This window comes from Miniopterus natalensis, chromosome 4 (assembly GCF_054644295.1).
Source record: "Miniopterus natalensis isolate mMinNat1 chromosome 4, mMinNat1.hap1, whole genome shotgun sequence".
Classification (NCBI taxonomy): Eukaryota; Metazoa; Chordata; class Mammalia; order Chiroptera; family Miniopteridae; genus Miniopterus; species Miniopterus natalensis.
Genome location: NC_142084.1, coordinates 71,698,383 through 71,721,917, shown reverse-complemented (window position 1 = coordinate 71,721,917; position 23,535 = coordinate 71,698,383). Strand labels below are relative to the sequence as shown.

The 23,535-nt window shown below is 53.5% G+C and overlaps 1 protein-coding gene across 3 annotated transcripts; it reads right to left on the bottom strand.

Moving 5' to 3' along the window:
- Positions 1–198: 198 nt before the first annotated feature.
- On the bottom strand, positions 199–23,296 carry KCNN1 (potassium calcium-activated channel subfamily N member 1). Of its 3 annotated transcripts, none has more exons than XM_087816052.1 (9): positions 23,114–23,296; positions 18,359–18,841; positions 17,367–17,462; positions 14,410–14,828; positions 11,254–11,395; positions 8,896–9,006; positions 8,394–8,521; positions 3,795–3,864; positions 406–743 (listed from the first exon to the last, which is right to left on the bottom strand). In XM_087816052.1, exons 1-9 carry the CDS (start codon positions 23,294–23,296, stop codon positions 495–497), a joined length of 1,881 nt encoding a protein of 626 aa, XP_087672178.1. In that variant the 3' UTR covers positions 406–494. The 3 variants fall into 3 exon arrangements, with proteins under 3 accessions (XP_087672177.1, XP_087672178.1, XP_016066216.1); XM_016210730.2 differs by lacking the exon at positions 23,114–23,296 and adding an exon at positions 4,265–4,273 and having other exon boundaries at positions 18,359–18,924; XM_087816051.1 differs by lacking the exon at positions 3,795–3,864 and having other exon boundaries at positions 199–743.
- Positions 23,297–23,535: the final 239 nt, after the last annotated feature.

Here is a 23,535-nt window from a genome sequence, read left to right as displayed (position 1 = left end):
GGTGGGATTGGTGCAGATGTCCTCAGGGAGGTGTCCTGACTGAGCTCAGGAGACTGCCATGCTAGGGAGGTGATGGAGATGGGCTCACCTTGACCCCCATATCCATTCTGGGACCCCAGGTGTTCACCTCTCGTATTGCGATTACGAGTGTCTCCCAGTTACACACAACAGGCAGCAACTGGATGGGTCCCGCTTTATTAAGAATTGGCAAGGACCCCTCTCCCTGCTGTTCTGAGCCCACCGGGGGCCTGGGGAGAGTCAGGGGGCCAGGGGACCAGAGGAAGCCCTGGGCTCCCCAAGCTCCAATCAGGGAGAAAGCAGGCAGCAGCCACCCGTCCAGACAGTCTGGTGGGACGGGCCCCTGGCCACTCAGCCCAGTTCAGCTCTGGCTCCTTGTACTCCAAGAGGCGCAACCGGACAGGCCTTCCCGGATGGTGTGGAGGTGGTGGCCACACAATGGCCAAGATTGTGGGGTCCGGTGGTGGGCAGGGCCATCATCCACAGTCCGAAGGGGCCACGGGTGGCCACCGGCATGGGGAGCTCCGGGCTGCCTGGCCTGGGGTGCCAGGCTGGGGAGGCAAGGGTGGGGGAGGCGGGCGTATGGCTTGGGTGATGAGGCTAGGCAAGGCCTGCAGGGAGGTGCCCAGCACATCCAGGCGGCTCTCGAGGGAAGCCAGGCGAGCCTCAAGGTCCTCATGCTGGGCGTGCAGTTCCGACATGAGGTCGTACATGGCATTCTGGGTCTGCCGGGGACAGAGAGGTGGGAGACAGAAGAGGCTGAGTGAGACAGGGAGTGACAGACACACACAGACAGTTGCAACTTTGAGGACACCCCCAGGCCCTATATGTCTCTTGCTGGGCCCCAAGGAATGGTGGGAGAATAGGTGAGGGACAGACAGGTCTTAAATGCCAAGCTGGGGCCAGAAGGCCTGAGAGAGGCCAAGGGGTGTACTGGGGAGGGGTGGATGTGACCAGAGTTGCCCTGAGAGGTTGAACTGGCCACGTGACACACACATTAGACTAGGGACTGGACAGGGGTCTGGAGGAAGGTGAGCACGCAGAGGATCTGACCCAATCACAGACCTGGGAACACGACCGCCACAGTTATGTTATGGTAGGCAACAGGGTGTCTCCACAACCTCCACTACTCCCCACAATGCAGCCAGCAGGGGCCACTTCTACCACTGTCCAGATGGACCCCGGCTGAAGCTGGAAAGGGAAGCCGGTGACGCAGGGACAACTCTCGGTGCAGATGCCACTCTCACCACCAGGGAGCGATCGAACATTGCTCCACAACTCTAAACGCAGCTCTGTGGCGACCAGGCCCGCAGGCAAACTGGAGCTTACTACCCCTTCTAGGCTTTGGAGGGGACACTGAAGGCGCAGTTCTGCCTGAGTGGGGAAAACACCCCCAGCCCCTCGCTCTGCGGGAGAGACAGGATGAGGCGCCTATTATAGTACCCGCAGGCTCTCCCAGCCTCCTCACACCTTTGCTTCCTCCGTGCCCCCCACCCTTTCTTCTGTTACTTGTAGGCTGACACTGTCAGGGGGCAAACACTTCGGAGCCCCTTCTAGGCCCACTGACCTTCACCCCAGCCTGCTTCATGGAACTACAGTCCCCAGGGCCAGAGGGTAATGCCTGGAGGCATACAGCACTGTGATGGTTCATTTTGGCCCTCTGAGGTTTTCAAAAACTTGTTTTAAACTTAGGATATACAGGGTGTCCCCCCAAAATGTATACACACTTTGAATAATTATTAATTCCAATGGCTTAAATCTGAAAAAAAGAAGAAACATCAGCTGTAAAACGTGTATATATTTTTATGGAACACCCTGTATATTTAATTTTGTCAAAAAGATACAAATTAAATTAGCAACCTTGGAAAGGAAAGCAGAAAAATTTAAGATTGGAAAACATTTTAACTTTGTTTAATTAAAAAATTAGAAACCCATATAATCCAATCTAATTAAAGACTGGATTCAAAGAAGCTTTTGTGAAATAGGTTTTGAGAGGAGTATACCACTGCGATTACAAGGTTTAAATAACTTAAAAATCCAAATTTCAATTATTTATGCTAAATAAGTATAATATAGCCCTTGCCGGTTTGGCTCAGTGGTTAGAGCATTAGCCCATGGACTGAAGGGTCCTGGGTTTGATTCTGGCCAAGGGCATGTACCTCGGTTGCAGGCTCGATCCTCGGCCCTGGTGGGCTGCGTGCAGGAGGCAACCAATTGATGTGTCTCTCTCACATCGATGCTTCTCTCCATCTCTCTCTCCCTTCTACTCTCCCTAAAAAGCAATGGAAAAAATATCTTCGGGGGAGGATTTAAAAAAACAAAAGAAGTCTAATGTAGATCATTCAAATCATAATTCCTAGTATCTGAGTTTTTCCAAGGTATTTTATATTTATAGCTATAATTTCGTACGACATCAAATTAGTTAGCCAATGATTTTTATATGCTCTTAGGGCTATGTTCTAGTTTCTATTACCAATTGAATGATTTCCTTAGGGTTCTAGAATGTTTTTTCCTCTGTAATGTTCCCTTCCAAATTAAATTTATGTAGGTTAATATTAAATTATTTTGCAATCTCTTGAAATGAGGAAGAGAGTGAGTCCAAAATGAGCTGGGTATAAGAAGTGAAATAGAATAGGACTTAACATCTTCTAAAGATAATATTAAATTAGTCTCAGACTGATAACTGATTAGGGGATGGGACCAATAAGCAAAGCTCACATGTGAACTATTTGTGAAATACACATCATTGGTAAGGAGCAAGTTCAGAATAGTGTGAAAACATTCTAAGAGCTCATCTAACTAAAGTTAGGTCAATTGACCCAACTTTAATGGACAAATGAATAAAAAGCAGGAAAGAAGGTAGGACTTGATATTTGAACCAACAAATAGATCCATTTATAACACAAACTGACCTTATTGAGCTCTTGCAATCAATTTTAATTTCCTAAAAGGTGTTTAATTACTATAAAAATTAGCTTTCTGTTGGTGCTATTATTTGAATTATGTCCATAGCAAAAGTACTTTTGCCCACTAATTATTTATATATATATATATATCTTTATTGATTTCAGAGAGAGGAAGGGAGAGGGAGAGAGAGAAACATCAATGATGAGTCATTGATTGGCTGCCTCCTGAATGCCCCCTGCTGGGGATCAAGCCCGCAACCCAGGCATGTGCCCTGACTGGCCAGGCAATTATATATTCTTTTTAAAGCTATTTTTTTAGATACTAATTTAAAAAAAAATAAAACTACTGCCAATGTTAAAAGTAGCTTTTGCCTGGCCGGGCGTGGCTCGGTGGTTGAGCATTGACCTAGGATCTAGGAGACGGCAGTTCGATTCCTGGTCAGGGCACATGCCCAGATTTCAGGCTCGATCCCCAGCAGGGGGCTTGCAGGAAGCAGCCGATCAATGACTCTCATCATTGATGTTTCTCTCTCTCCCTCTCCCTTCCTCTCTCTGAAATCAGTAAAGATATATATATATATTTTTAAAAAGTAGCTTTTATACACTGATGTAGATTCCCAGAATCCCTCACACAAATCCGAGCCTCCGGTCATGGTGGACCCTTGCAGACAGGGCTGGTGTTCCCTGGTGGCTCGTACTGCCCACCCTGATTCCTTGTCTGTGTCAACTGCCTGCCCTGAGAACGCCAGTGCTGTCCCTCCCTCAGCAGGAGCTGCGCCCTGTCCTTTACTGAATGTTCCCCTTTCTCCCCGGGGACCCGACCAGCCTAGACTGGCCCAGGGAGCCAACCCCCCGGCCCGCCTTGCTCACCTTGGCCAGGTCTGCGAGCGTGTTGGCCTGGTCATTCAGCTTTCCCTGTTCAATCTTCACACTCCGGAGCCTGGGGACAGGTGGGTGGGTGGGCTTGTGTGGAGGCTGCATTGTGCGGGGGATGGGCGAGTCCTTCGTGCACATGCCCCACCCAGGGTTGCCATGTGGGACATGCAGGGGGAGATGAGGCGGGACTTGGGGTCAGGCCCCCTGCAGCCTATTCCCTCCCCACACGTAGGGGGCAGCAGGGCCTGGGAGGCAGCTCAGCCACTACCCACAGTGCCCTCTGTCTGGCTATGTCCATAGGGCCCAACTCAGGATGTTGCAGTAACTTGGACCCCCCAGGTCCAGGTAAAGCCTGCACTGGTCTGCAGGGTGGACACAAGCCCTGGCCGCCTCCAGGAGCCTCCCTGGGGATGCACCCTGCCCCATGACCACCATGCACCCCTGACCCTTGGGAAGTGACTTACTTCTGAGCTCTGGCAGGACACGGTGGAGCAGAGAGAAATCACAGGGCAATTTTAATTTCAGCACTGCTAGGCAGCTCATGCCCAACGCTGCCATCCTCCCACATGCTGACCCCTGGACCCAAGGGGCTATTGCCCTTGCTCTGTGCAGGGGCTCAGCCTCTGAGAAGGCAGTGCCAGTCCCTCAGAGATGCATCTGTCCTCTGTCCCCTCCCTCAAGCAGTGTCCACCTAACCCTGGCTAGGACAAATGCAGCTGCCTTAGCTCTGCAACTCTGCTGCCCGCCAACCTGTGACAGGCCCCTGGCCCCTGAGGTGACATTTATTCCAGAAAACTATACCCATGTTTCCTGAGGGAGAAATTGGGGTTCAGAGCTGCAAAGTCACTGCCTCGCAGGATTTGAACTTGTGTCTACCACTCAGCCTCCATGCCCTTGGCCTCCAACAGCTGCCCAAGGCAGTGGAGAACTGACCTGTGTGTGTCCTCGCCCTTCCTGTCCAGGCCTTCTATAGTTAATGCGGCCCAGAGAGATGGTTCCCTCACTGCTTTAACTCAACCAATGTGTGCCCACATGTGATGGATGCTTGGGGAGGCCCCTCCAGGCCCACCATGCTGAATACTGCCAGAGCCCCCAAGACCCAGCCCTCAGTCTGGAGAAATGCAGGTGAATATAGACACCGCCAGCCCTAGAAGCCTGCTGAGGAGCCCTGACGTGCCTTCTCTGGGGAAGTCATTCTTGGCTTCTCTACAACCTTTCTGTTATATGGGTTGAATAGTGTTGCCCACAAAAGATATACCAGAAGTCTTAACCCCTAGGACCTCAGAATGTGACCTTATTTAACCAGGTTAAGATAAGTCTTTGGGGTGAACCCTAACCCAACATGACTGGTGTCTTTATAAAAAGGGTGAAATTTGGACAGATATACACAGATGGAGGACAATATGAAGACACAGGAAAAATACCACATGAAAATGGAGAATTGAAGTGATGCATCTACAAGCCAAGAAACGCCTGAGGCTGCCAGGAGCTAGGAGAGAGGCCTGGAACAGATCCTCCCCTAGCGCATTCAGAGGGAGCATGGCACTGCTGACACCTTGATTTTGGTCTTCTGGCCTCCAGGACAGTGATCATAAATTCCGTTGTTTTAAACCATCTACTTTGTGGTACTTTGTATAGCAGGCCTAGGAAATACATATGCTCCCCAAACTCAAGCTGTGCTTCCCAATCCATCTTCTCTGAGACCATTTCTTTCTTTTCACTAGCTTTGCATACAGCGCTGCCATCATTGGGCCTCTCTCACTCAAGAATATGCCATGGCTACTTCATGTTTGCAGAGCAGACCTCCAGTCTCCCTGCACTGTGCTCACTCACACCTCCCTGTCTTTCCTCAGCCTGTGACAGTCCTTGGTATGCGTGACTGCCTCTCAGTTTCCTATTCAAATCCTATCCACCCTTCAGGACCTAGTTTAAACTTGCTTGATTTCATCATCTGTTCTTATAGGGCCACTGTTTTTGGTGAGGGGTGCATGCAGGAGGATCTAAAGGTGAGTGAAACAGTTCTTCCCCAGAACAAAAGGACAAAGATAACTCACAGGGCAGGTGCCTTCTCCCTAGACCTGGCTCTCCTCAATTCTCACACTCCTATTTTCCCCAAAGACCTTTCTGGAACATCCCATGGAGCAATGTCCAGGGCAGGGCCATGTCTGTGCCCCCCATGTCTTGCACACCAGCTAGTGTAGAAAATGCTTGTGGAATGACAAAATGACCATATTGAGGGTGGAAATAACAACAATGTTAGTTTCTATATTTAGAAAATACTGTGTGGCAGTCAGGCACAGGCTAGTCATCTGATCACCCCAACTGTTTTCAATCCATACTACATTCCTGGAGAAGAGGCATGTTACCATCATCTCCTCTTTACAGATAAGTAGTGTAGTCACTTGCCCAGGACCCACAGTTAGGTGGAAGAGACCAGATTGGGAACTAGTGGTCAGTTAACAACTGTGGAAGAGTCAACGAGGAGAGCTCCTTATCCTGAGGGTCCCAAAGTCTTGTGAGGAGGTAGGACTAACACCTGGGCACAGTGAAGTCAAGTAAATGGGATACCAGCTCCTCTCCCTGGTTTTTAGATGTGGTGGAAGCAGAGGCAGAGAGCAGGGACTAGGGGTGGAGGTGGATGCCATGCTTTACCAAGAGATTGTTCTGTGCTACGGACTGTGCCAGGCATTTCTGCACATCATCTCAGTTAGACTTCCTGAAGCCCTGGGAAGTAGGGACTGTTATCATTAGAAATCAACCCAATTATAATAGAAAACACAATAAATGTAAATGGACTAAACTCTAGCTAAATGACAAGGATGGTAAGCAGCATAAGAAAACTTTTGGGGTGATGAATCTGTTCATTATCTTCACTGTGATGATAGTTTCATGGGTGTGTACATATGTTAACACTGATCAAACTGTACACTTTAAATAGGTGCAGTCGACTGTATGTCAATTATACAGCTGTTTTTAAAAAAGAAGTGAAAATGATTAAACAGAATTTAAAAATTAAAGACCAACTGGCTGAGTTTCTTCTCCCATGGCCTGGTCTCTCCCTGGTAAATGGTCATTCTCCTTTACCTTCTGGAACCCCAGAATCTGAGCTGCCCCAGCCACATCTTGGGCTCCCCCCTCCATCCAACCTCTCTTCTCCGCTCCACTGTTCACACTGGTGTTCTCTGTCTTGCCTTTTGGTTCTGTTCCCCATGGTTGACTTGGCTGCCTTCCTGCTATATTAGTTCAGACCCTAACACTGTTCATCTCACTCTCTACCTTGTCAGCCCTTGAGTCTGGCTTGGGAGCTCTCGAAGCAGGGTGCAATCTAATTCACCTAGGAGAGCCCAATTGTGAATGGGGTTTCCCATGATTTGAGCGATGGGAACTCTCTTCAGAGAGGCTCAATCTGGAAAGTGCCTAAAAACAAGTTTTTACTATTTTAAATCAGGTCCTATGTGACTCAACCCTACAGGATTTGGAGATGTTTAAATTCTAGACATGTGGCTACTGAGCACTTGAAATGTGGCTGGTCTGAATAAAAATGAGCTGTAAGTGTAAAATATACAATGGACTTTGAAGATTTAGTACAAAAAACTTCACAAAATATCTTAATGATTTTTTATCTTAAACACATGTTAAAATAATAATAATTTGGATATACTAAATAAGTATATTAAATTTATTTTACTTGCTTCCTTTTGCTTTTTAAAAAATGTGGCTACTAGGAAATTTGAAATTATATATGTAGCTCATATAATATTTCTACTGGACAGTAATTGGCATATCGTAGCCTGTGAGCCAAATCCGGCCAGATGCCTGTTTTGGAAAATAACATTTTTATTGGAGCACAAACACACCCATTCACCTCCTCTGTTTTTTTGTTACAACAGCAGAGTAAAGTAGTGACAGAGACCATCTGGTCCACAATGCCTGAAATATTTACTATCTGGCCCTTCACAGAAAAACTTGCCAACTCTGGCTGAACACTGGACTCACCTGAGGAACTTAAGCTTAAGCCCAGACTGCATCCCAGACTGTACTGTAACTGCTGTTGGGTGTGGCCTATAAGATTTTTAAAAGCCCCCCTTGGGTGACTCCAATGAGTAGCCAAGGATGAAAACTTCTTGATTAAGTAATTCTCAGGACAAAGGGACAAAAGAGGAAATTAAGTAATTTCTAATTATCCCACATGAGCTTATAGATCAGGCCACAAATTCTGAGCTTCCTGGCAGCCAAAGCAAAAAGGGGACATTGCTTCAATGTCTAAGGGGTAAAATCATTTTGGCTATTCCAGAGAATAAAATATGCTTCCTGCCATTTATGTTGGGTGGGCTGCATGACTTATCAAAGGTGATTTCCCTGGACAAATGCTGGGCCCATCATGTGTCTCCCTCTGACCATCCCAACTATCCCATCCAACAAAAGCTACAGGCCCCAATCAACTGACTGCCTAGCAAGGGAGGGGCCATGCTGAGGCCATACTGAGCTGTCTGGCCTGGCCCCTGGTCTCCTCCCTAGTGGGGGGTGGGGCTGTCACGCTGCCTCCGCCCCAGGCGGATACAGAAACGTGAGTGGGAAAGGTGCTGGACTTACTGATGGATGGCTTGGAGGAACTTACGCTGGTGTTTCCGAACCCGGGCGTGGTCTGGCTTCTTCACCAGCCTGGTGTGTTTGTAGATGAGCCACGTCTCCCTGAGAACGTTAGCAGCGGCGTTTTTAACCTGGGGCCAGAGAAAGAACAGTTCTCCATTTTATACATGGGTAAACTGAGGCACAGAGAGGTCAACCTGCCAAGGTCAGCTTGAAAGTTGCACTTGGCTGCCTGATCCCATAATTCCTGTCTCTCACTGCATGGCTCACAGCTGGGCTGTGACTGGGCACACAGGTGGACACCTGTGGCCATTGCCATGTCTCAGTGCACAGCTCAGGGACGTTCTCATAAGTGGCAGAGTCCAGTGCAGTCTTGGCATGCACAGGGCAGTGTGGTGACTTGTGGGCACATGGGTGTGTCTATCATGTGCAGAAGTAAGGTGGGGAGGGTCTGCCTTTGATGATCAGGAGGGAAGGTGGCCGTGATGAGGGCTGGCATCCTTACCCGCTTGGTGAGCTGTGTGTCCATCATGAAGTTGTGCACGTGTTTCTCTGCCTTGGTGAGCTCCAGTTTCCGGGCTACCACAGCCACCACGAGTGCTGTACAGCCAGCCCCCTGCATGAGGAGGGTGGGAGGCACATCAATATCCTGCTTTATGTGGATCCCAGGCCACAAGCAGGACACTCTCCCTATTTCAGGAAGCCTACCCTGATTCCACCCTTGACTTTACCCTTCAAGCCTGCAGTGTTGGCTCAGAGTTCACTGACTCCCAACTCCATTTGCTTTATCCAAATGTCTGGGGAGCATGTCCCACAGATTAGCTCAATTTATCCCAACAACTCTAGGAGGTAGAACCATTCTTATCTCCATTGGGTAGAGGGGAAAACTGAGGCTTGGAGATAAGAAAGGGACAAGAAATAGCAGGATCTGCAGGCATGTTCGGGGCCAATGACCATGGTGGTGGAAGGATTTAGAGCCAGTCAGGGCTTTGGGGTCTGGGGACAGAGACCAGGCTGACAGGTTATTGAACAGTAACAAGGGTCAGTTGACAGGTGACAATGGAAGCATGAAGGAAGGGCCAGCTGGGGCATCTGCAGACGGAAGAGGCAAAGCACAGGTCCCGGGAGGTAGGGGAGTGGGGGGAAGGCTGCCTTCTCATGTGGGTTCCCTTGTGGGTACAACCACCCTCCCCAGGATCCCCTTAATGGCAGCCAAACCCCAGCTAGGAAAGGTCAGAGAGAACTTGCTTGTTCACTTGGGGGCTGCTGGGAGGGACAGGAGGCAGGAGTGAGGCACCAAGGAGGAGGGAAGGACAGACAGGTAAGGGAGGGGCAGCAAAAAGCAACACAGGAAGGAGAAAGAGAGGAAGGGGGGAGGTTCTGTCACCGAGAAGTGGGTTCCAGGGAGCCTAGGACACTCAGGAGGTGTCATCAGCCTCAGAAGTGACCAAGAAGTAGGTGGCAGGGGCTGGTGATGGAGCCAGAAGTTGGTTCTCTGCCTGTGCTGGAGGCTGTCCCTGGTGCTTCACCTGCCAGCTGCTTCCTCCTGCGGCTGCTGAGTACGGGATGGAAGGAGGGAGAAACTCCGGCTTGGGCCCTGAGGGCTGGGGCTGGGGGTGTGGCTGCACAGTAGTTTAGTATTTCTCAGGGATGGAAGAAAACACTTATGGGGAGGAGTGGACAAGGGCCAGGGACACTGCCAAACACACACCCATTGGAGCACAGACACACCCATTCATCTCCACTGCTTTTCTGTTACAGCAGCAGAGTAAAGCAGTGACAGAGACCATCTGGTCCATAAGGCCTGAAATATTGTGGTTGGGTCTGGAAGTCAACATGCCCAGCCTGGTGGGGTGGGCACAGAGCTACCCTCCAAGGAAATCCTGTTGAGGATTACTGATCAGGACGAGGATCTTGGAAGGACCCATGGGCTTGTTCTCAGGAAAAGCCTTGTTGATTGGGGACAAAGCAACATGCTGGAAACCTGCACGTGGAATACTACACAGCAAGGAAAAAGAACACACGGCAACTCTGCACGACAGCACGGATGCCCTGTTGAGCAAAAGATGCTGGGCTCAGAGGAAGCCCTGCTGGGATACCTTGAAGTTCAAGAATAGGGAAACACGTGGTTGGTGAGACAGTGGAAGGGGGTGAGTCTGTGAGGCAGTGACCGGGAGGGGACACACTTGGGCACAGATGGAGGAGGAGAGAGCTAACAGAGTAGCTAAAAGGGACCCAAGCGTGACCTTGTGTGCATGTGCTGGGGGCAAGGGCTGTGAGCAAGCTGTATGCCGGACACAAAGCTGATTTTCTAGAAGGAGCCAATCCCAGAGAAGGGAACATGGCTTTTCCATTTTGCTGAGGGTTTTCTGGATTTAAACTCATCTTGTCTGAGTGTTTTCGTTTGTTTAGAAAGCTCATTTGCTGGGGGGAAGGGAGAGGATTGTGGCTAATCTTCATTTTTTCCCCCTTCTGCTGTCACAAAATAACATAAACAAATGTGAGTGATGCCAGTTCACGAGAAGGGCCATTCGCTCAGCCAGGAGAAGGGGGGCCCTGGGGTGGGGGGAGGCAGGAGGAAGACCCCCAGCTGTGTCCAAACAGGAGGGAATGAGAAGATAAGAGGAACAGAGCAACTGGGCTTCAGGTGTCAAGAGATGGTGACAACTGGGGGCAGTCTACATATGGTGAAGGGGGCTGTGCTGAGTGCCTGCAAGAAGGCCCTTCCTTCTGCAGGAGGAAAGGAAAAGGTGGTGGGGATGGCGTCATGTTTTTGCAAGAAAAAAGCTTGTCTCTGTGTGGCACAGCTGGTGATGGGGTGAACTCCCTGCCTGTGGGGATGTGCAAGGGCCCTGGCCCTTACCATGATGCCGGTGAGCAGGCACACGCCTTTCCCGCAGTAGGTGTGTGGCACCATGTCTCCGTAGCCAATGGAGAGGAAGGTGATGGAGATAAGCCACATGGCCCCCAGGAAGTTGCTGGTCACTTCCTGTTTATCGTGGTACCTGGGGAGAGTAGGGAGGGCTGGTCAGCCCACACTGTCCCTTCTCCATCACACCCCCTGGGGCAGCGCCTTGACATCAGGGAGCCAGCCACTCTGAGGGCTCAGGGTGATGAAGGTGTGGTTGCAGGGAGGTAGTTAGCTTCCAGGGCAGAGGGCACCCAAATCCTCTCCCCCTCCCTTTCACCCTCCTTCCTTCACCCAACCCCAAGCTGCTGCTTGGGACATCTGCCCTCCTAGCTCTGGTCACGGGGCAGACAGGGGTCCAGGTGAGGGTATGTCCGCATGTGTCCACACATGTCCACATGATACCTTTCCCAAAGACATACAGACAGACGCGGACACAGGTGGCCATGGGCACCAGAAGCGGCAGGGAGTGTAGGTGAGGATTCATGTCAGACATCAGGAAGAACTTCCCTAGCCAGCGAGGCCCTGAGGAAGGAGGGAGCTACTGGGGGAGATGGGAGGTTGAAGGATCATGCTCCAGGACTTGGGAGAAGAAGGGATTTCAATATGTGGAGGGCAGCACCAGTCACCCCAATCCCAGGCCTGGGGTTGATCTGGGGGTAAGGAGAGAGAGGGCAGCACACTTATCACTGGGGAGAGGCCTGGGGCTAAACTTTTGGTATGCGTGGGGGGGGGGGCACAGGTTCCAAGGCCTTGCAAAGGACAGTTTTGTCCCCATCACAGCCTGGCCTGGGACCCTGGCCACACAGACCAGGTTCTACCTATGGTCAGCCCAAGCTGGGGGGTTGAGGGGCTGGTTCTCTGGGTCTGGGGGCAGCTTGAGGTTCTGCTCTAGCCCAGCCCCAGCCTGAAAAGCCCCTCTAGTTTGGGGGAGGCCTTTCCAACTAATCCCCTCCTTAGCAGGCCTCAGGCCATCTGAAACCCACATCAGTGGGTGAAGACCTCCACTGGGGGAGGTTCAAGGTAAGAGGTCAACTGAGGTGGCACAAAGGAGGTGGGCCCCTGGCTGGGGTGGGGCAGGGAGTCTGGGGAAAGGCTGTTCCAGGTAGATGGGGCTGGGGCCTGGGGTTCAAGAGGGGGAGGAGATGGAAGGGAAGCCCCAGTGGGAGTGGGAGGGATGGAGGCCTTTTCAGCTGGTCCGGTGTTTGGGAGTCTCCACCCTACTATGGGGCTTCCAGGCTGCTTGCTGGGTGCAGGGGACAAGAAATTGACCCCCATCTTTCACTGAGGTACCTAAGCCCCAAGCTGCCTCGGCCTCCAACTCTGGGAAGACCAGCGCCACCCTCCCACTCAGGAGGCAGGAGGGGAAGGGGCCCTCCAGCCATGGGTGGGTGCTGCAGAACCACCTAGGACCAGGGAGTGGGGGCATGCGGGAGGTGGGGTAGGGGTGGGACAGAGCTGCAGGGGCAGAGCTAGGCAGGCGAGGGGGTTTCAAGCAGCAATATGGGCTCAGAATTTAGGATTGGCTGCCCCCCAACACTCTGCCCCATTCCCCAGCTCCACCTGGGGACCCCTGAAATGATCCAGCCTGGACCCCAGGGATGCCTGAGGAGGATGCCCCTTTCCTACTCCCCAGACCTCGATCCTTAGCCCATCCTGAAGGGGTGGGAAATGGGCTGTGGGAACTGACATTGGGGCATATCAGGGGTCCAAGAAGACCCCGTGGAACCCCCAAATGGCAAGCCTTGATGACAAGAGCTGGGTCCTCACCCCTGTGGGCCCCACATCAGGCTGAGGTAGAGGCTGTGGAGGGGGGCTTGAAGAGTGAGGAACTGAGGTCCCAGGGGCAAGTTCGGCCCAAGGACAACTCCTCGCCCCTCCCTGCCCTGGAAGCCCAATCGTAGCACCACCCAACACAAAATTTTCCAGAGCCTTCCCCAACTAGGCACGAGGCAGGAGAGATCTCTCTTGTACAAGGTATCCCTAGGCCCTGAGAGTCCCAGCAGAGGCCCTCCCTCTCTTGGGTCCCCTGGAGGTGGGGAGACAACCAGAAACAGGCTCTTGGGAATGTTCCTTTGCCCCCTGAGAGCCTCAGTTTCCTCATCCGTAAGTTGGGTTGATGGCCTGCCACCTTCCAGGGCTGTTCAGAACAAAACCCAAGTAGGGGTCCTAAAGGCTGGGCCAGTTTTCCTTCACCCCAGGGTTATGGGACAGTCCAGACCCCTGGGTCAGTTACCCAAACAAGATGCTAGAACTAAGACCTTTCTCTTCCCTACACCTTGGAGACAAAGCCCCCAAGGACACCAAACGGACAGAACCTGAGAATGGCCTGCCTCCCACTGTCCTGGGCCTGACTCAGTCTTCCCTGGCCCAGCCATGCAGGGATGGACTCTCCTCACCCTCCCCTGCAGGTCCTGGCCACCCTGCCCATTCCCTCCCCTCTTGGCAGCTAATCTTAAATTCCATGTGGGCAGCATGGTGGCAGCAGCTCTGCACACACAGCTTGGCCAAGGGTGGGACTCACATGTTTTCCCTACAGTCCAGTGGGGCAGGCAGAGGGGAGAAGGAGAGCAAGTTAAGTTGGGGTAGAGACAGGCAGATGGGGGGCACCCTGTTCCTGCTACCTCCCCTGCCTGGGCCAGAGGTCAGAGGCCAGCTGCCCACAGAGTAGGGAGTGTTGGAGAAAGAGGGGTATGAGTCCCCCAGGGGAAAGTGGGAGGGAAGGGGCTGGGGTGGCATTGGGGTGTGGGTCAGGGTAGAGGCCAGAGGTGGTTGGGGATACAAGGCTGGAGTACCAGGGTGATGGGACAGTCACTGAGACCAGGAACTGGACAGGGTGGGGTGGGGAGATCAAGGGGATAAAAGAGATGGCTGGGGAGCCCTGGATCACTGAAGTCATGGATGGGCCTGGGTGTCGTCAGGGTCAGGGTCAGGGTCAGGGTCAGGAGGATGGAAATAATTGCTAGGGAAGCCCTAGCTCCCCGAGATAATGGGTGGGCATGGGGGTCACGGGTCAGGAGGACAAAAGTGATGGCTGGGGGCGCCCTGAGTCACTAAAGTCATGGGTGGGCATGGGGGTCACCGGGTCAGGGTTGGGGCCTCAAGACGCACCTCTCGCAGACGCGCACGGTCCAGGCAGCGATGATCCAGGAAGAGATGCTGAAGACCAGCAGCACGGTGCCTGGGCAGATGGTCATGAGCGTCTTCATGACGAAGCGCGTGTTGAAGGTGATCTTGTTGAGCGCCCCGATGCTGCGGGACGAGGCGTCCGTGAAGATCTTGCTGTGCAGCAGCATGACGCGGCCCAGCAGGTAGAGGCGCAGGAACATGGGCACCGACAGCAGCACGTCCACGTCGGCCTCGGCAGCCGCGGGCGCGTAGGTGAAGGCCAGGCGCGCCGTCCACGTGAAGCGGTAGTGGCCGGGCACCGGGTGGATGGCGCACACGGCCAGCTCCAGCGAGATGAGCAGCACGCGCTCGCACGTCATGGCGATGCGCCAGTCGTCCGCCCCGTTGTCCACCATGAACAGCTGCGGAGGGCAGGCGGGCGCAGGTGGGTCTCGGACGCGCCCCCGGGCCCCCAGCGAGGCCCAAGCTGAAAGCCCCCCCCCCCCCTTGACTCAGGCAAAACTCCTTCGATCCCAGGGTTGGCCACACTTCAAACTAAACATGGCACCGGTGGTCCACAGAAAGTTAAAACACAGAATGACCAATGACCCAGCAATCCCAATCCTAGGTGGGCCAGCAAGAGAAAGAAATGAAAACAGACGATCCAACGAATTCTTGTTACATGCACAGCCACAGCAGCACTGCTTGCAATCGCCAAAAGTGGAAACAACTAAAGTGCCCCTCAGAGGATGAGTGGAGGAACAAAATGTGTCCATTCACACAATGGAATGTCACTCAGCCATAGAGGCAGGAAAGCACTGGCACACACTACAGTGTGGATGAGCCTTGAAAACATCATGCTGAGTGAACGAAGCCAGACACAAAGGCCACTACCAGGGCCGAGGGCATGGCACTGCCACCCCAGTGGGCTTGGAAGGTGGAGCTTTCAGCCAAGAGGATTACTCTTGAGCCTTCAGGTCTCCTGGAGTCTGCCTTGCTAGTTCTTAGACTTGCTTAGAACCCATCACCCTTTTCTTCTTCTGGATTCTCACTTTGGAAGGGGAATGTCTACCCTATGCCTGTCCCAGAACTGTATTTTGAAAGAAAGTGACATGTCTGGTTCACAGATGGACAAGAATCTTATCTCAATCTCGGCCAGATCTCATTTAGATGATATTTAAATGAGACTTTGGACTTAGAGTTGATGCTGAAATGGATTAAGACTTTGGGGGCTATTGGGATGGAATGCATGCATTTTGCATGGGAGAAGGACATGAATTTGGGGGATGGACCTGAGGGTGGATTGTTATGGACTGAATGGTATCCCCTCAAAATTCATATGTTGAAGCCCTAATTCTTAATGTGACTGTATTTGGAGACAGGGCCTTTAAGAGGTGATGTTTTAAGGTTAAATGAGGTCATGAGAGTGGAGTCTCAATTCTATAGGACTGGTGTCCTTATGAGAAGAGGAAGAGCCCTGGCTGGGTGGCTCAGTTGGTTGGAGTGTTGCCCAGTACACCCGAAGGTTGTGGGTTAGATTCCCAGTCAGGGCACATACCTAGGTTTTGGGTTCGATCCCCAGTCAGGGTGCATACAGGAGGCAACAGATGGGTGTTTCTCTCTCTCTCTCTCTCTCTCTCTCTCCCCTCATCTCTCTCTAAAAAGCAATAAAAAATTATATCTTCGGGTAAGGATGAAAAAAACATTTTTTTAAAAAGAAGAGGAAGAGACACCAGGAATACATGCACACAGGGAAAAGGCCATGTGAGGACACAGCAAGAAAGCCTGCAAGTTGAGGAGAGAGGCCTCACCAGGAACCAACCCTGCCGGCACCTGATCTTGGATTTGCAGCTTCCAGAACTGTGAGAGGATAAATTTCTGTTGTTGAAGCCACTCAGCTGTGCAAGCTCATACAACGCTTCATTCTTTTTTTTAATGGCTGAATAGTAAATAAATGAATAATATATAAGTACAATAATATATTACATTAACAATACAACGAATAGCATGCCACTGTATGAATGGACCACATTTGGTTTATCCATACACCAGTTAACAGACGTCTGAGTTCTTCCTGCTTTTTAGGGCTATTGTGAATAGGGCTGTTATGAACATCTCTGTACAAGTTTTTGCGTGGATGTTTTGGTTTCTCATGGATTTATACCTAGGAGTGGAATTGCTGGGTCATATGGTAACTAACTGTGATTAACTATTTGAGGAACAGCCAGACTGTTGTCCCTAGTGGCTGTACCCTTAGAACTGCTTCCTTTCAGCTCAGCTGTCACTGTCCCCCTCTGCTGCTCCCAGCCACATCCATGGCCCTTCCTGTGTGCCAGACCCTGGGTGTCTCCATAGACATCTACACGTGGTGCTACCAGGCAGGATTTTCCTACACCCATTTCCTGCCAGGCTGTCAGGGGTCAGAGGCCAGAGGTGAAGAGCCAGATCCGACAACCTTTGGTTTCCCCGGGACCTGGCGCCAGACCCAGGAGATGTCTGCCCTCTGTGGGCACACCTGCCTGACACGCCCTGAGCTAGACTCAAGCAAGGCCAGGTTTGGATTAATCCCCTAAAAGAAAAACAAACTCCCAGACATGTGATAAATCTTTTGAGTATAGGGCCCTATTGAGCACAAAAGGAGCCTGGTGCTAAAAGCACTGGTTTCCACCACTGTAAAAACCTCAGAAGACCCCAGGGTTTCCTGTGCATCATGTGTGCCAGGCCCTAGCTCACCCCCACCCCCACCCCATGCTTTCACTGACCATTTCTTTCTCAAATAATCAATAAAAATTAAAACATAGACACACGTTCTAGGAAAATTTAGAATGGTCTAAATGGTGTGTCTTCACAGAGATCTTTTCCTGTGAGGGGGCTATTGGTCCTTTTATGTTTATGGGGCTAGGGTTCCAGGTGGCTGGTGTGGAGGCAGAGGGGGTACCCCAGCCCGGCTGGGCACTGACCTGGATTTCCCGGGCATGGTAGAGGACAACCAGACCCAGCAGGATGACTGTGGAGAGGCTGATGAGGCATTTGAGTGCAAATGAGTACAGGGACTCCTGGGCAGAGAGAGAGCAGAGAGCAGGACAATGCTGGGGGTGGGGGCAGCCCTCTGACCCCCACACCTGGGCACTTTGCTCAGAAAGTGACACTCCTATCCTTACTCCTTAGGCCTGGGCTGACAGTAAGATAGGTCCAGTACTTTATAGTTTGTAAGGTGTGGTCTCATGTGCACAGAGAACTTCTCAGTTTATAAGGCCTGGCCTCTGAAAGGCCCAGCATGTCAAAGTTTGTAAGGCTTGGCTTCATGTGGGTATAGTACTTCACAATGTATAAGGCCTGGACTCCTGCAGGCTCAGTATGTCACCGTTTATAAGGCCTAGCCTCACGCAGACATATCACTTTACAGTTTATAAGGCCTGGCCTCATGCGGACATAGCACTTCAGAGTTTATAAGGCCTCTTCTCTCTCAGGCACAACACTTCACAGTTTACATGCAGACACAGGCCTGATCTCTCTTTGTCCTTACACACCCTCTAGCAGCTCTAAGGGACCCACAGCCAGGCTCGTAACCTGGCCCCAACTGCTGGGGGGGAGGGTTGTGAAGCTCTTTCCTGCTCCCTGCTCAAGCCTTGTCTAGAGCTCCCCCAGCCCAGGCATGTCCTGGGGGTAGCCCCTACCCCACCTTTAGCCAGGGTGCGGCCCCTTGGTGCAAGCAGGGGAATGGACTGGAATCTCCATCCCCCATCTGCAGTCTCCCTGCCACCCCCAGGAGGTGGGCACAGCAGGAGCTCCCCATCTCCCAACTCCAGGGTCCCCTGTATCCCCCATCCTCCTCTCCTGTGCCCTGACCCCATGCCCGAGGGATGGTAGGGAGGCAGGTATGCCAGGCAGGGCCTCTGTGGGGTGCTGGGGGGGGCTTCCCTGAGGTGCCAGGGGGAAGGGCCATGCCTACCTTGGTGTAGACCCCCCAGGACAGCTCCGTCTCTGTCACCATGACAACGATGCCAAACATGCCAAAGATGAGGGCGTAGTCACTGAGGCGCTTCCGCTTCTCGAAGAGCGCTCGCCGGTGGCCCAGGCGGTGGCCCACGTTGGGGGACTTCCCGGAGCCCCTATGCCCACCCACCTCATCCTCTTCATCATCTTCCTCCTCCTCCTGGTCCTGGGGCTGCCCTCGGGGGCTGCTGGGTGAGAGCTGGCCCAGCTCGTTCTTGGCTACCACCACCTGGAGGCCTGGGCTATGTGGGGGCTGTAGGGGGCAGCTGGCCTCAGGGTCCGGAGGGTCTCGGGTGAGGGCCCCCGGCGCACCTCCCAGCGGCCGCCCCCCGCAGCCATTGTGGCTGTGGTTGTTCATGACTATGTGGGTGCCGGGGTTGGACTCACTGCAGGCCGCCTGGGGCCCGGCATGGCTCAGCAGCTGGGCTCCCACGCTGACCTGCAGGGGCATGAGGGACATGGTCATGCCAGCTGACCAGAGGGCCAGGGACCACTGCCACCACTCCAGAACATTCTAAGGCTTGGGAGGCCATGAACTCAGAGCAGCTGACACATGGATTTGCCATCCCAGAAACATCCAAGTCAATGTATGTCCCTCCCCTGCTAAAACCCTCTCATGGCTCCCCGGTATCATTGCATAAAAACCAAACTCCTCACTGTGGCAAGGAGGCCCTCTGTGGTCCAGGTCCCACACCATTCATCCTTCTTAGTTGCCCCAGAATCACTCTCTTCTGCCACATTGGCCTTCCTATCACTGATCCTGACCAGCTTCGTCCTGCCTTAAGGCCTTTACACATGCTATGCCCTCTGCCTGGAACAACCTTCTACCCAATCTTTGCCCACTGACTTTCTGGGTCTCCAAGTACCTAGACAATGCCTAGCACACAGCCAATACTCAGTAAACACTTCTGTATGTCTCGAGATGGAATCTGCTGGCAGGTTTGCCTGGGAGGATTAGAGGTCATGTAGGTGTGCAGTAGGGAGGTAATTTCAACTCGGGCTAGTCTCCCACTGACCTTCAGGCTCTTGAGCCTCTGGTTCCTCCTCTTGAGTTGTTCCAAGGCCTTAACACACTTATGCAGGATATGGCTGGGGTGACATTAGGGACTGAGGCTGGGGCTGTAGAGACCCCCAGCTCCCTCCTGCCTGGGTGGAAGGAAGGTGGTCCAGATTCCAGGACCAACATGGCAATCTAGGACTTAACTCTAAGGTCCCAGAATTGAATCTATAGTGCCTATGAGACATACTCAGCCTGGCCTTGTGATATGGGCCAGCCTCAGTTTCCCTACCAGGCCGAGGAGCAGACTGATCGCCCAACATCTTCAGATACTGCTCCAGCATAGGGCTGCATTGTGGGTGTCATGTACAAGAGCCGGGACTTTAATGATCCTGTCTGGAGTCTGGTTTACTGGGTTCCGACTTGCCAGACCCACCCCAGCCTACTCTCTCAACCTTGTATGCCACCTGCTGTCACCCAGCCAATGTTTCTTAACCCTCTATTATACTAGGCTCTGTCCTTCACACAATTTTTCTCCTAAATCCTCATAAACCCCTAAGGAGGGGGCCTTGGGATTTGGCCAGTTTTACAGATGGGGAAACTGAGGCACCATGCTGTGATGGGACTATCTCCTTACAGGGCAGATTCTGGATCAGGCTGCCTGGTTGGAATTCTCCCAACAAGTCTGGCAGTGGGCAGTGTGCCAAGTGTTGTCCCCTTTGAAAAGGCCAAGCCAGCATGCACTGGGGGACTGGGAGAGGGAGCTGTGTGCACAGGCAGGACATCTTCCCGGCCCTGAAACCATGCTCTGGGGGTGATGGGTGCAGAAACCATTATGTCAGGACATGCCAAGATGAGCCATGCTACTGGGCAAGACATGGGTGACCTTTGCCAGAGCCCTACGCATCATAGGACTACCTGTGTCCTTGTCCGGTGCCCACCAGACTGGGTCTGTCCTGCTCACTACATGTTCCCAGATGCTGGTGCCAGCACACAGAAGTGCAAGAAATATTCCTTCCATGGTGAGTAACCTCATGAGTCTTAGAACATGTTCCTCCCTCACCACCAGCACCCATCACATCAACCAGGTTCTGGCCACCTGTCGCCTGACACGTCACAATTTATAAGGCCTGGCCCCCTGCATGCTTTGTACTTCACAATTTATATGGGTTGTCTCCTGCAGGCCTAGCACTTCACAGATTATAAAGCTGACCTTGGCCCTGATCTCTCTCTGTGTGTCCTCGCAAACACTGGGGTGCCACTCTCTTCCTGGGCTGGAACCCCTGCCCACCACCCTAAGGGTTATTGGCTGCTAGGCAGGTCTGAGAGCTTGTCAGCACAGCAGCCCCAGACCCTGCCCTTGCCTGGGAGACTAGTAAATCCCAGACACCCCTCTCACCGTCCCTCCTGAAAATACAAATCCTTGCTGGGGTGGGTGGAGCACAGGCAGGAGAGGTGGGTGGCCTGGCAGACAGGACCAGGAGGGGTTGGGGGCCTGCAGATGACCTTCGGAAATGCACCAATGAAGATGCAATTTGGGGATGTGACTCAGCCACCCGACGCACAGGCCAAATTCATCCATTTGTCGGCCATGCTCCTCCTTGCTTGGCAGCCGAGTTCTAAGGTGCCCTGGGTAGAGTGAGGGTGGGGGAGTGGGCTTCCATGAGAGCAGAGGGGTGGAGGGTATCCCATCACATTAACATGTACCTAGTGCTTATTGTGGGCCGAGCCCTTTATCAGAATTATCACATTTAATCCCTATTGCTACTCGGCGAGGCAGGTGGTGTCCCTGACCCCATTTTATAGACAGGAGACAAGGCTCAGAGAGTTTCAGTACCTTGCCCAAGGTCACACAGCCAGGAAGGGCAGGGACTAAATCAGTGTCAGCTGGGAGGGGGGCAGTGGGTGGCAAGATCTGCCTGGTTCCCTCTTGATGAGCCACCATCTGGAGAGGGAGCCAGCCTGCTGGCTCTACCCTTGAGGGGCCCCAGAGCTCAGGGCATAGGCATGATGGGTGCCTGACCCCTACCATGACCTCAGAGGAAACAGAATGACAGAGTGGCCTGCCTGAGATCCCACAGGAGGAGGGGCAGTCCTTTTCTAAAGGCTGAGTGGGACCAGAGGGACTGGGGGACAAGAGACCCCTCCCCTTCCCAGTATACCTTCTCCTCTCCCACTGCAACCTAGACCTAAAGCTGGGTTCCCTGGGACCCTCAGGGATTCCCAAAGAATCAGGAGCCCCTCTGAAACCCTGGGCAAGGTTTGGGTGTCAATTAAAGGGTGTGTTGAGTGAAGTCTCTCAAGTTCTCCAAGGAATTCCCCCAAATGGTGAGGAACACCCTATGGGCTGCATTTGGTTTTGAGGGACCCTGGAATGGCCAAAATTGTCAAATGTGTCTGGAGAATGAGACCTCCGTTCCTTGAGGCCAGGGTAGGAGGATGAGAAGAGCCCCCTTCCACACCATCCCAGGGGATACCGTGGGAACCTTGTGAGCCAAGTGGGACGGGGGCACCCAGGAGGGCTCTTGAGGGGCTGAGGGAGGTGGGCAGGCAGCAGGAAGCAGGCACTCTCCCACTCAAAAGAAAGACAAAGAAACCCAACCAGACCCCAAAGGCACTCAGATGAGCCCTTTTACAAATGACAGGTTGGTTGCAGTGGCTGCCCAGAGGGACCCTCCAGCATCCCAGCCAGGGCAAAATCACCTCCTCAGCCCCCTCTTCAGTAAAGCAGAATCTTGGTGCCCACCCAGCAGGGTGGGTGGCCAGATATCATGTGGAAATCTTAGCATGTGGCAGTGGATACACCTGCCACAGTGCTGCTGCCCAACACCAAGCTCTGTCCTTCACAGATGGACCAGGAAAAGACGCCCCCTGCCCACTCAGTCCCCAAGGCAGAGCCCCCTTTGAGGCAAAATGCCCACTACACTGCTCCCAGAAACCATGGCCAGAGTAGCACATGGTGGAACCTTCTGGTATATGTGGGCAAATCATAGGCTGTGTGTCCCTGTGGATGGTGGGAAAGGACCCTGGGACTCTCCCCCCACCCCCATTACAGAACTCTTGGGGCCCTAACTCTGCAGGATGGACAGGATTCACTCGCCCTGCGGCCCCATGGATTGCCCAGCACGGGTGCAGTGAGGTGCTGGCCGGCTGCCTGATCCCTCAGGCTTCCCCCCATCACCACCATCAGGAACCTGCCAGCAGCCAGCAGGGTGCAATTAGCCTGCCCTGCCCTCCCCAGGCTGCCTCCACCAGCGCCCTCCACACCGCTCCGTCTCCAACAGCTTCCTCCAGTCGGCCCCAACCTCCAGCGCTCACATCTACGGGCCACCCTCCAGGATAGCGGGCAGTACCCTGTGCGGGGTACCCCAGTCCCCGTCCAAGGTGAGCTGGGCTTCCTGCCCCATGCCCGGGGTGCCCCTGACCGCTGAATCCAGGGGGGTAGTGAAGGTCTCCTTCCTCCCATTCACAAGTCAGTCCCGGGTCACTGCCTCCACCCTCAGAGCTCCCCCCACCGTGTCTGTGGAGTTTGGAGGTTCACCCCCCCAACGAGAACCCAGCACCCTCCCCCTCTGGGATGGGGGTCCGAGACTCGTCACTCACCCTGGCGGTGCACAGACACACATCGCCTTCTCCGTGTCCCTTCCCCCAAACCGCGTGCCCCTCCCGGACGTGCCTCCCTCCTCGGGCACCCCTGCCCATTCCACCCAGTACCTGCGGGGCTCGGCTCGGGCGCGCGGACGAGGCTGGAGGGGACAGGGTCCCGTGCAGCCGAGGACCCACAGGACGGGGCCGGGGCCGGGGCCGAGGCGGGAGCGGGCAGCGGCAGCGGGACGCTGGGCCCGACGGCGGCGGGGCTGGGGGAGGCGGCGGCGGCGGCGGCGACAGCGGGAACATCCCCCGCCGCCCAGTGCACCGGCCCGGCCGGGGGGCGGCGAGCGCCCGCCCAGACTGGGAGAGGAGGGGGCGGCGCGACGCGGGCGGGGCTGCCGATTGGCCAAGCGCTGCTGGCCCCGCCCCGGCGACCTCGCAAGCCCCGCCTACATTTAAAGATCCCTTATTCCTGGTGCGGGTTCCACCTCCCCCCACCGCCCCCAGCGCTTGGCGGGTCCTCAAACTCGCCCACTTGCCTCGAG

Bases quoted from the DNA above. Each gene is read 5' to 3' on its own strand.
- KCNN1 (XM_087816051.1), bottom strand. From the start codon at position 23,296: ATGTTCCCGCTGTCGCCGCCGCCGCCGCCGCCTCCCCCAGCCCCGCCG. The intron at 18,842-23,113 runs GTACTGGGTGGA...ATGCCCCTGCAG, and splicing joins GCCCGAGCCGAGCCCCGCAG to GTCAGCGTGGGAGCCCAGCT. The intron at 14,829-17,366 runs GTCAGTGCCCAG...TGCCCTCCGCAG, and splicing joins ACCATGCCCGGGAAATCCAG to CTGTTCATGGTGGACAACGG.